Source organism: Channa argus, chromosome 12 (assembly GCF_033026475.1).
Source record: "Channa argus isolate prfri chromosome 12, Channa argus male v1.0, whole genome shotgun sequence".
Taxonomy (NCBI): Eukaryota; Metazoa; Chordata; class Actinopteri; order Anabantiformes; family Channidae; genus Channa; species Channa argus.
Genome location: NC_090208.1, coordinates 21,261,486 through 21,274,179, shown reverse-complemented (window position 1 = coordinate 21,274,179; position 12,694 = coordinate 21,261,486). Strand labels below are relative to the sequence as shown.

Here is a 12,694-nt window from a genome sequence, read left to right as displayed (position 1 = left end):
ATTAAAGCTTTTGCAGAACCACCAAAGACATCATTCGGCCGTTATCACATAAAAGTTCTAATCTCCATAATGTCTGGCCCTGAGTTCCTTCTTTTCAGATTTTCCAACCAACTTTAATGTTTGTTTTTGTATAGAATCCAAAGCTGTGTCAGAGAGGCAGTGACTTCTTAACAAGTCCTGTTAAACTAAAGGATGCTCACCACTGCCGGAACAGAGCTACTGCGGCACCACCAGGTAAGAGAACTGGGAGAGGGAAGAAGTCCATTATACGTTTAAATTTAGTAATTGATCAATAAAGCTGTAATAGAACTGCATAGAAATCAAGAGTATAACGTTTCTGTTAAAAGGCCTAGCTCTTTAACCCTTCAAAGATTGTTTAATTGAGGATGTATCAAGAGATACAATTGCTAAACATGTCACTACATTAGACCAAATTGTAAAAAATACTGAGTTTCTTTTCAGGACGTGACAGATGATGAAAGGTTTAAATTCATATAGAGGAAGTTTGGAAGGGCATGAGGGGCCTTAATTTAACAACATCAGAATTACCAACAATCAAAATCTGTCCAGAAATACATTGGTGATAGTTTACACTTTATTTGCTATTGGAGAGATAACAAAGGCACAGAAAGTCAAAGAATTGGGAGGAAGGATAATGAGCCAGCGGCGCAGTTTTTAAAAAACACATTGTTAAAAAAAGTTTTTTTTCAATTTTGGCTTTATGAAACATAAAGCATAAAATAATAATACACTGTATAAACTATATAAACGCTATAATAACCCAATTCTTCATTGGTTTGGCAGACTAGACAATACAATGACTATTGCTACTTTGTACGAATGTGTTGACAATTGTTCTGGAACGCAGCCCTTGGTACGTCTCGCAGAGCTGCTGAATGGAGGCCTCTGATTGGCTAACGCCATGAGTCGCACCCAACAGTATGCTCAATATTCAATCGAGATGCCCTTTGTGAGCGGAGCTTCGCTTGCTGTATACAACATAGGGAAAGCTCCGCCCGTGAGGATGCATCGGTAAGTAAAACATGCGGCACGTTTTTTTTTAAGAAGGGACAGAACTCGCGCGGAGTTTAGAAACCGTACACAAGTTGGTGGCGGGAGATGTTATACAGAGTCGGAGAGTAACAGTGTCCCTTTATTTTGAGCTTTAAGATTGTTTCAAATAGGGCAGCAGAAAGAGTTTGGAGGCTTACTGTGCTTCAGGGAGACGCAAAAATGGATGATTTCGCAGTTTATGCGGTTTTCGGGGTAAACGGTTCGCCTCAAAGGCTGCTGGGGTAAGTTCAGCACTGAGTGTTTCTAACAGTAACGTTAGCGTCAACCCGTTGTTCAACTCTAAACACTTAGTCTGTAACTTTAATTTTATAGGCTGTTTTAAAACCTAACCTCATAAAATACACCTTAATGCACTGCTCATCCTTGGCTGACTTTGTGGAGAAAGATACTTCCTTTAGCTTCTCTGTTTTTATAAAACACGTGCTAAGAAATCAGTATTTCGGCAAAGCGTTCGGTGCGTACGAAAGCAGCATTTTATTCTTTGTCTGCTCCATTTCAGTGCCGATGGGTCGTCCAGAGTGCGCGTTGCTGTTCCACCAAGTGTCCACCAGGTGGTGTTGTTTAGCAGCGGGCAGTGGGGGGAGCGGATCTGCGTCAACGCCGAGCTCAACGATGCAGACCGGATACCCATCACCATCGGCAAACTGACTCCTTATAACAAGTGGGTTCACCTTTCTCAGAAAAGGGTTAAAAAATGGTGTTTGCCCTGGGTGGTACACTGGGGCCCTGGTAGATCAGTGGTATAGCTTTATGTTGGGATGCAGATGGGCCACAGGTTGGATTCCCACCCCACCATGTGTGGCTCCGATCAACCACCAAGGGCGACCCTGGTGCCGGTCCCAAGCCCAGATAAAATGGGAGAATTGCAGCAGGAAGGGCATCCGGCGTGAAAACTCATCCCAAATCAACGTGCGGAACACATTCCGCTGTGGCGACCCCTGAAGGGACAAGCCGAAAGCCACTGATCTTTGCCCGGAATGGTACACTGAAACTTAACACCTGTAATAAAAGATGACACTACTTCACCCATTTTAGTTGATCTCTAATACAGCCTATAAATTACTAGTTAGATTAAGACCCCAATAGGAATAAAATATGATTCAGGCACATCAATCAGAACAGACTGGCCTGATTTTTAATCAGATTTCTCTAAGGGAGTGGGTGTTTTATTTCCTTGTTAATCTTATCAACAGGAACATTTTAGCCATGTGAACACTAAAAATGGTCATGTCTGTCTTGTTGGAATAAAACCCAAATGCTGTTCTCATGATGTGGCTCCACTTTGGTCTTCTTCTATTAATGAATCTGAAAACTGAACTTTTGCTTGTCAAAAGTAATATTCCAGGTTGTGCTGCAATACATATAAAGAAAGGTTTCAGTCTGATTGACAATGTTTGTCCTCGTAACTGCAGCTACTGAATTTTTATAGGATACGATGATATTTCACTGCATATATTTTCTCCTTCAGGTGTCTCTCATGGGAGCAGTGGGAAGAGGAGACGTGGACACACAGTGTCACACTGATTGTCACTCTGGAGGGAGGAAACCTGGTAAATATCATACAAACCCTTTAGCTTTAGGATTTAAATATTGGAAACAGCCAAACAAAGAGATGTGATTCCTGGTCAATTACAGTTATTTAACAAGTAAAATGTAGAGGTTAGTTTCCTCTTACAGTTTCATTCATAAACTGACTCACAGTTAGTGTTTGTTTTATAGTTATTTGTTTTTCTTCTTTTTCCAGATGAAAAACAATTGGTCAGACACAGAATTCATCTTTGCTGTGAAGGAATACACACCAAAGGTACAGTAAACTGATAAGGATGCACCGTAACTAATTGAATCAGACTACACATATCCACATTTGAAAACACCATAGCAGGAACTAAATGCAAAATTTAGAATTCTTAACTGGAATTCTATAAATATGAATAAATACAATATCTGTATATTCACTTGTTTTTGGATAGACCCATTTTCCTGCAAGTCAGACTTGTTTATTGAAGTGATCTCTTACAATTCATACATTTCCTCTCAGCAAGCAAGAGCGGGCTCTAACTATTAGCGTAAACAAGTAGAGTGAGGTTCTTCACAAGCCCAACATATTTGCGTAACAGCACTGCATTCTGGTCTAATGAGTCCAAGATGTGCTGATAGATTCTAACAGATTCCTCTTGATAAAAATCCACCGACACTAAATATGTCCTAAATTCTAAATAAAACTGACCAGAGCTCCTGTCTCCTGTACTGTCTCAGGACACTGTGGCTCCCCCCACTACCCGAGAGCTCAACGGCAAGAGGAAGAGAGAGAAAATTGCAGACTATGACGGCGATGAAAATGAAGTCATGAAGAGGGGAGAAGAGAACACGTGTGCAACTGGCTCCGCGGAGAAGACCACACCTGTACGAAAAGCCAAAGGTCCAACCAAAGTGGGGCAGAAGCTATTCACCAGTGGAGGAGAAACCACCAAGATGAAGGGAACTGGTGAGAGCCGTTTCATAAAAAAATCTATAATGCTGATGTTTATTGTCCATGATGCCTCATAACTGCATACCAGATAAGTAAAGTAATTTTCATTTACACATGATTTTAAAATGTTTTTTTAGAAGGAATGTAACTAAAACAAGAATAAATGTGTCTGTGTGATCCTGAATAGTATTGCTAATGACAATTAGTGCTAAAACTGAATGTGGAGGAGTAAAGATTTCTTTGGGTCTTCTGTCAGATAATCTCAGTTTTTTTCTTTTCTGCAGCTAATGGAGCAGAAGAAGTGCAGGGGATTGTGGGAAGAACGCCTCTGCAGAGTGCATCGAGGGTGAAGAGTAGGCAGACTAAGACTCCCACACAGGCCGGTGAGTTTGTGCATACACATTACATACCATTTTGGCTGTCTTTTATATTTACTTGTTGTCATATTTATTCACCTCTCAGTCCCATAGCTGGTACAGTGATGCAGCCCGCCCACCTGAGTTCACACATTGAAGTTTTCTGTCTCTCTTTTTTAGTGAGATGTTTTCAGTGCTGGAATGTAACACAAACTTGTTTTAAAAGTGTGACTCACATAAAGGCTGCAGTCGATGAGTGTGTCTGTAGGTTACAGATACATGGAATTGGTTTTACACATACATAATGTTTTATTAAAGCCCTCAGTTTTGGAAATACAAGGCATCAGTGGGTAGAATCAAACAAAAATCAAAACCTCACTTAAATCTGTTGTGAATTTAAACTTCAATGTCTCTGAAATTTCAAACTTCAATTAATGGATGTTGTCCTGTGTTGACGTTCACCTTCTGAGGTTTGTATGTGAGATGTTGAACACTTCATATTAACTCTTAAGTCTCTGCCTGTCTTCCAGCCCCACTAGTCGGCCCATCTGGACGCTGGGGTCAGACATTATGCCCCATCGATGCTCAGACAGCAATTCTTATCGGAGGACAGGGATCCAGGATGCATTTCTGCAAAGATCCCATGTGGAAGCTCTGCACAGGTCAGTCACTCAAACAGCATTTTGAAACCTGTTTTTATGTTTGCCCTCCAATGGGAGCTGTTTCCATGTCAGAGTGAATATTAATGTCTCTGTCCCACAGAGGACAAGTCCTGGGTGGCTGCAGAAACTCTGGCCAAGGGTCCAACACCTGAGGCCAGAATTGGCCACACTGCCATCTATGACCCTGACTCAAAGCGGATCTTCGTGTTTGGAGGCTCGAAAAACAAGAAATGGTTCAATGATGTTCACATCCTGGACACGCAGAGCTGGAAGTGGACCATGGTGGAGGTGTGTATGCGAACCTTGTTTTAACTACACACCTCTTTAAGGACTTCCTTTTTTCATTCCTTTTCTATGTGCTCTGCCCTGCTCTCGCCTCCTTCAGGCTCAGGGTAAGGTTCCTCCTCTGGCCTACCACAGCTGCAGTATGTTTCGTGGGGAACTCTTTGTGTTCGGAGGCGTGTTTCCTCGTCCAAACCCAGAGCCAGATGGCTGCAGTGACTCACTGTACATTTTTGATCCCCACCTCTCCATCTGGTACGAGCCCATAGTCACAGGAGACAAACCCTCCCCTCGCTCAGGGTAAGTTAGTTAATTTGAATGTCTTCTCAGAGACACATTTAAGCATTTGATTGTCCCCTGGTCTTATTCTACCCCTCTTTTTTTTGTTATTTAGTCACTCCGCATGTGTGATGCAGGAGAGAAAGATCTATGTGTTTGGTGGATGGGACACTCCTGTTTGCTACAATGACATGTACATGCTGGACCTTGGTAAGACACACACTTATCTGCCTGTACATTCACGGACATATACATTCTCTCTGTAAGTACAATTGACCATAATGTTTGTATGTTTCTAAGGTCTGATGGAGTTTTCTGCAGTCAAATCAACCGGGAAAGCCCCCTCTCCTCGAAGGTATTTTCTCACATACATATCAGACAATCTGAGATTGTCTGATATGTTATTTTTATTATTATTGTCAAATGTATTGTCAGACATCTCGGTTATCACAGTAGCACTGTTGTAAAAAAATATTAGGCAGTTGTAATTGCAACACCTCTTTTGTTTTTATATAATTTACATGTATAATTGTGTGTTCTAGCTGGCATGGCAGTGCTGTGCTGTCGGACACAAAGTTTCTGATCCATGGAGGTTACAATGGAAACAACGCTCTCAGTGACACCTTCATCTTTGATATAGGTGAGAGGAAGGTCACTGATACACACACAAACACACACTTAACAATTCCTAGGCAGAAGCCTCCTAAAAGATTTGTTGTCTGACTTTTAAATTTTTCTGCCAGATAAATAGTGTCTGTAATCACACCACTTGTTTTAAACTCAATACTTTAACGTTTTATATTTTTAAGGAAATCCTGTAGTTAGTAGAATTGAGAACATAACCATCATCACATTCTCAGGCCAAATTGACGACTAACTCCCAAAATAATCAATTTACTTATCATTTGCCTTTATACCTTGACTTTTACTTTTTACATTAAGAACATAACACCACAAAGTGGTGGGATTCTCTCCTCAGCACCTCCGATGTCCCTGGTGAGGTGTTCAAAGTAAAGTTCAAATATGCATGAAACATTTGGACAAAATTGTAAATCTCCTTTTTCCACTGACCTCTGCCTATGTAGTCATTCTCATCCATTTTTATGTTTACTGTGCTGTAAGGTAGAGACGGTCACTGATGACAACAACTTACAGTATGTTTATACACCAATCAGCTACAACATTACCACTGGTGGTTTTAATATCATTGAGGAAAAGGGTCAGCATATAAAACGTAGAGTAATTTAAAAAGTGGGGGGTAAAAGGTGGAGCTGATTTATGTACCGGCAGGTGGTTAACCTATAATGATAAATCAGTATTTATTATTTCACAGTATTGTTATTAAAAAAGATCTAATAATGTATTAAAATCACCAAGTGTTAAAGTTGTAGCTGCACAGTAGTGAGGCATAAAAATACACATCTTCTTCTTTTCCTTTCGGCTGCTCCCTTTCAGGGGTCGCCACAGCGAATCATGTGCCTCCATCTAACTCTGTCCTCTGCATCCTCTTCACTCACACCAACTAACTTCATGTCCTCCCTCACTACATCCATAAATCTCCTCTTTGGTCTTCCTCTAGACCTCCTGCCTGGCAGCTCCAACCTCAGCATCCTTCTACCGATATATTCACAGTTTCTCCTCTGAACATGTCCAAACCACCTCAATCTGGCCTCTCTGACTTTATCTCCAAAACATCTAACATGAGCTGTCCCTCTGATGTACTAAAAATACACATGAATTCTGACTAAAATTATAACTATGTCGCGTCACATTTATACTTAAAACTGAAAGCATTTAGTGAACTGACAGAAAAAAACTACACTAGATATTAATTATATTAAATATATATATATTACTAGAAAATCATAGCATTTTTTTAATACTCAAATCAATCACTTATACAAAATATTCTACTCATTTTCTGTAAATTGGGGTTCTCTTAATTGAATAACAGTTATAACTGTTATTCAATTGTTATAACATGTTATAACTGTTCCATAATTTTAAAACATGCCATGTCATATTCATTTATTTGTTTTAGACACCAACAGCTGGACGGAGTTGACGCTCCCTGAGCTCTCTGTCCCCAGGGCAGGGCACTCCATCATTACCATGGAGACAGCAAGTTGCCACCATTTCTCAGAGGAAGATGAAGACATGAATATGGATGTTGGACAAGTGAGCAGAACTCTGCTGGTGTTCGGAGGTGGAGACAACGAGGGCAACTTCTATTCCGATCTGATGACTGTTTCTGTGAAAGAACTGCTCAGTGCTATTGAGAGAGAATGAGTCAGAGGTGAATTCTCACTTCCTGACTGGATGTGAAGCTATTTTAACAACCCAACACCAGCTTTATTATTTATATTCCCAGAGATTATTTGATCCTGTTGTTGAATGAGCCTTTCATTCTTTTAATTGTGTTTGTAAAGGTTTTTTTTTTTTTTTTTTTATGATTTTAGCATTTAAAAATGTTTACCTTGTATATTTTGGGCATTTTCTTCAGTACATATTATCACATTTTCAATCATATTTCCCATGTAGTGCAAAATGGGAATAAGACATGCTACATTTTAAACAGTTTCAATAACAACAATTATAGACTTCGTCTAAAACATGGTTTAAAACAAATGGAATTAATCAAATCAGTTATTTCAGTTTTTATGTACACATTTCATGTTCACAACATTTCACATTCTTCCTACTCCTCAGGTAAAATTAATATTTTTATTTTGGTACGTAACAGATGTGACCTTTTCAATTTCTTATTAATAACTGGGGGTTTCAGTACTTGTGATAATTTTAAATATGTTGTATCTGCATAGCTGCTAGTGCATAAACTGTATTTTATTACATTTAAAGTCAAATATTTGGTTATATCTGTCATATCCAAACTGATTGTATGTGTGAGCATTTTTTATTTATATTTTTGTGTGCTGTTTCATTTTGCACTTGGCTTTATTCTTTACTTAATAAAAATTAAAATCCCATCTTTCTGATGCATAATCTTCCACAAAGTGAGATTGTGGCATGTGGTTGTGGTCTTTACTGTACTTACGAAGAAAACCACAAGGATGCAGACGCTAGCCTAAGTTTCCCCCCTTCACCATTTGCAGAATACTTAACCCACCTTTTTAGTTTTATATATAACGGTAATGTGGACTAAGTGGTGTCATACTGCTGCAAATGAAAGGAGGTTTGACACTTTAAATGGAAAAGTCCATTAGGAACATCCCAGGTGGCCAAGTAACCCAACACTAACATGAGCTAATGTCAGACTATCAGAGTAACACTGATGTTATCTTCAAAGAGCTAAATGGAGACATTTTAATAAAACATTAGTGGTTATCTGTGTTCCAGTGAATTGCTGATAAGTGCTATGAATGTGGCTATATTTAACATTAATATTTTCATTAGATCATACAGCCAAGCTTTGATACCATTTTCTTTTTGTCCTTTCGGCTTATCCCTTGAGTTCAGGGTCGCCACAGCGGATCATTGACCGCATGTTGATTTGGGACAGTTTTTGTGCCGGATGCGCTTCCTGACGCAACCCCCCCAAGCTGATTCTAGTAATTTATTTACGAAGCCCATACCAGTAAGAGATGCATACACTTTTGCTAAATGCAAAAACACATACACTCACGGTGGCTGCAATACATTACCGTAATTGCTCTCAGTTTTTAAATAAATAATTGGTTTTGATAACTGCGATCTTAAAGTCAAAGCCGCACGGAGCCAACAGCCAAGGCAGGGAGCTGCTTAGGGACCCCGGCCAGTAGGGGCCCCCGAGGGCTGACAAAAGTTAATCTAAATACAGCGCTGACTGTATGCAAAGTTTGCAATGACACTAGCAGTCACAGACCTCCTTAAAAGGGCCCCGACTATTACTCCGTTACAAGAAGCGAATGATCCAGTGTAAACAAACAGGTGTAATGAAACAGCGAAAACCAGCTGATGAAAATGAAGAGGAGTTATTATTCTGGGAGCAAAACGTAAAGGGAGAGAAAAAGCAAGATAGTGGTAAGTTGAGTAAGTGGGGATAAAAACTGTTAAATTAATATAATATACTAAATAGCGTTAGTTACTAGTTAATAGCGTTACACTAGCAGCATTTAGCACGCTTTCCTTAGTAATCAAGCTAGTAATTTGCCAAGCTAGTTGCTTGCCAAAAGCCCACTACCGGACGGTAGTGGGCCGGTAATGCATGCGTTCTCAGGCAGGTAGTCAACAGGTGATGTTTTTGTAATGCCATTTTTGACTCTCCAATGAACAGTGACATGGTGGGATAGGTGGAGTTAATTATTTTAGACAACAATAAAGCTAACACACGTTCTCAGTGTATTGAGTAATGTTCCAACACGTTCAATGGCCTCCACTGCACAGCAAGCAGACAGAAGAAAATCCCATGAGTTAGAAATGTTTAAACTGGAAATAGAGTGGCAAAAGGAGAAGATTGATAAGCTGACCAAAGAGAGAGAGACTATCAAAAAGAGCAATTGGCATCAGGTAACTCTCCCAGCACACAACATGAATACAAATTATAGTGCAGTTGTCTTAACATGTGAGCTTAGCTGTGGGCCCCTATGTATGTATTAGTATCCATGTTAACAGCTCTTAAAAAAATAGGACACAGGGACCAAAAAGGTGATTCAAAGTCCTCTAGTGATAGCTGTATCTTCCCCTGACACACTTTCTGACTCCTCTTCTAAGGCATCCCCATCAGAGGGGGACAGGAAGTTGAGGAGGACAAAAAGGAAGTGACACAGGAAAAAGTATGGGCACAAGTCAAAGAAAATGAAAACAAAGACATGTCATCGAGGTTAAAATGCTATTTTAATGCTATTTTTATTTTGATAAACATTTGTATGTTCAGTATCACTCAGTGTCAATTTTGTTTCCTTTTTCCCTTTAGAAACTAATTGAGAAACTAATTGAGCCTTTAATTCTTTGTAAAAGTTTTACTAAGCGTAGATAGTCAGTCCTGACTTTAGATGAGCTCTCAAAAATAGTTAACTGACACCTGCTAAATGTCTAAAATTATCTGACCTAAGCAAGATTAAAAGTAAGAATATGTGTATTACAAAGCATTTATTAATACACAGTACATGTAAACAAATATGTTTGTAAATATACAATTAAATAGTTTATCTACTGTGAATGATAAACAGTATTATTATTCTGACTTCTGTCTTTCATAGGTTAGGTAGTGTGTAACTACTTCAGCATACTTTCAGCTAGAAACACCGTTCAAACTTCAAAACATTGAGCTTATAAATTATTGCTTGAAAAGAGCTTTTTATGTGTTTTTTAAATGGTGAGGATCATACAAGTTGATGCAGTTTAATCAATTTAGGCCAAAAAAATTAATGTGTGCAATGTGTGAAGCAGGTAAAGGCTGTTCTTGATTGACATATGTCTGAACCTTTAAATTGTTTGGTTGTTGTAATTGTTCCTCAAAAATGTATTTTTTTTAAATGAATCAATTGCTTTTAAACTTTGTTTAATGATGCCTTAGTGAAGTTCAAACTGGGAATATCCTTGGGTTGACAACACCATAGTCATACTATATCTTGACAGCTCAGTTTAGTCTGTTATCCCAGTTAGCATAAAACTTATTGGTGGCGGGGTAAAAGCAATATCACTGGTAATAAAGCAATGCATTTAAGTCAACAGTCACAATATATAAAATGGATGCTGTTTTATTGTATGTCAAAGTAATTAACCATACTGCAACAGAATTACCATCAGTTAGACTGGTGTGAATTCTTGTTAAGATGAGGTGCCTGATGTGTATCAGTGTCTCAGAAGTCTGGTGCTGTGTATTGGTTGCCTCTACAAAGAAACTCTTGGATTTCACATTACAAATAACAGTAATTACAGGGTAGATCTGGGCAGATACATTTGGTATCATGAAACAGGAGACTGGAGTTACAAAGCCTAGTATTTTTTTTAATGTTCATCCAATGAAACCTAAATATCCAATTATAGACTCCAATTAACAGTCTACAGCATAGCTTGACTTCCTACTCAGTGTGTCATGTGTTCTCCAAAGCAAAAGAAGAGTATGGTGACCAAAAATGGTTTCCGGGCAATTGTCTGAGGGATATATTGTACTTTTGTTTTTTTTTACTGTGCAGATAGGCAAATATCCAGGCCTCCTGTAGATGGCGACACCTCCTCAGCACAGCATACTCCAACAGCTCATTCCAAATCTTGAAAAATGTGAAGTCATTGAGTTTGTGTGATTATTCTTTTGTCAAACTTGTAACAATACTGGTTGTGAAATTGTTTTTACACTTTTTGTAAAGTGCTGTTCATTTTGTGGGAGTCATCTACTCTGCAATCCACCATCAAATTGGACATGTTCCAGGATACAGGAAAGGAAAGAAAAAGAGGACACATTCAGCCAAGCATTTGAATTGGTCGCAGTGCATATGGCTTGATAAGTCAGAAGAAAAGGTCAGTAATTCTAAACAGGCTACTGATGGTATAGAACCACTATCATTTATTACAAACAGGGGTATTTTTCTCCTGTAATTATGTACACTCCCTCCACCACTGGGGATGCGACTTTTTTCCCATGATTCACAGGGATATCCTGCCATTTGGATGCTCTCCCAGTCATTACTAACAATCCTGTAAGACTGCTTTATTTCCTGGTTTCTGCAGAGCATCCCCACATTGTGTAAATGGTGAATATTGGGTATTGTAACTAGTATCCCGTAGACCTGCTGACTGACAAGAGTTCAGACAGCACCACTTCCAACAGCAGCCATATTATCTTGGTCAGTCTATGGCTGTTGCTAAGTAACTTGAAAATGTCTATGCCAGCTGTCAGCATCTCACAGTCACACTTATGGCTGGTACATATTCACTAATTATACGTCTTTTACAGCTGTGATGGCAAAGCATAACTCAAAAGATCAGGCCATAGTTTATAATTGGTTATGGCCTTGGATAAAGAATATAAAACAGCTGGGTTAACTTAGAAGAAAATTATATTTTACTCTAAAATTCCCCGTAATTAACAACGAAAGGATGCATTTTAGGGCAGATAATGATTAAATGGCCAAAAAAAAACAGATTTCCAGTGTCAGCAAAGATTCATTCTGTCTGTAAAACAAAGCACAAAACAGAGTGACTGTAGCTCGGTTGGTAAGGCAGTTACCCACGGACCAATGGGTCAGTGGTTCAATCCCTGCATGTTGAAGTGTCCTTGGGCAAGACACTGAACCCCAAGTTGCTCCCGGTGGGTCAGGTGTGCACCCTGCATGGCAGCCACTGCCATCGGTATGTGAGTGTGTGTGTGTGTGTGTGTGTGTGTGTGTGTGTGTGTGTGTGTGAATGGATGAATGGAAATCAACATTGTAAAGCGCTATTTAAGTTGCGATTTACCATTTAGCAATGTATCCCTAGTTTTACTATAGAAAAACAGGAACAGAAGGGTTCTGCCTTAAGATAATGTAGGTGTGGTTTAGTTTTGTGAATACTAATTGGAAAAACTATAAAGTTTATAGTGACTCTGATATAACCTACAGATTGAGATTGAAATTATGTATAACAAACTAGAT

General features: G+C 39.1%; 1 protein-coding gene across 1 annotated transcript; it reads left to right on the top strand.

Moving 5' to 3' along the window:
* The first annotated feature begins 1,072 nt into the window (after window positions 1–1,072).
* On the top strand, window positions 1,073–8,129 carry krcp (kelch repeat-containing protein). The gene is made up of 13 exons (XM_067525356.1): window positions 1,073–1,295; window positions 1,574–1,735; window positions 2,543–2,624; window positions 2,819–2,878; window positions 3,331–3,559; window positions 3,829–3,927; window positions 4,431–4,562; window positions 4,663–4,850; window positions 4,948–5,144; window positions 5,239–5,333; window positions 5,424–5,478; window positions 5,666–5,763; window positions 7,165–8,129. The coding sequence occupies exons 1-13, from the start codon at window positions 1,234–1,236 to the stop codon at window positions 7,410–7,412; spliced, it is 1,707 nt and encodes a 568-aa protein (XP_067381457.1). The 5' UTR covers window positions 1,073–1,233; the 3' UTR covers window positions 7,413–8,129.
* The last annotated feature ends 4,565 nt before the right edge of the window (window positions 8,130–12,694 follow it).

What these genes read in the sequence shown, in the direction of transcription:
- krcp (XM_067525356.1), top strand. Translation starts at nt 1,234, where the DNA reads ATGGATGATTTCGCAGTTTATGCGGTTTTCGGGGTAAACGGTTCGCCT. An exon ending in GGAAGTGGACCATGGTGGAG is followed by an intron (nt 4,851 to 4,947) that starts GTGTGTATGCGA and finishes CGCCTCCTTCAG; the next exon opens with GCTCAGGGTAAGGTTCCTCC. An exon ending in AAAGCCCCCTCTCCTCGAAG is followed by an intron (nt 5,479 to 5,665) that starts GTATTTTCTCAC and finishes TGTGTGTTCTAG; the next exon opens with CTGGCATGGCAGTGCTGTGC.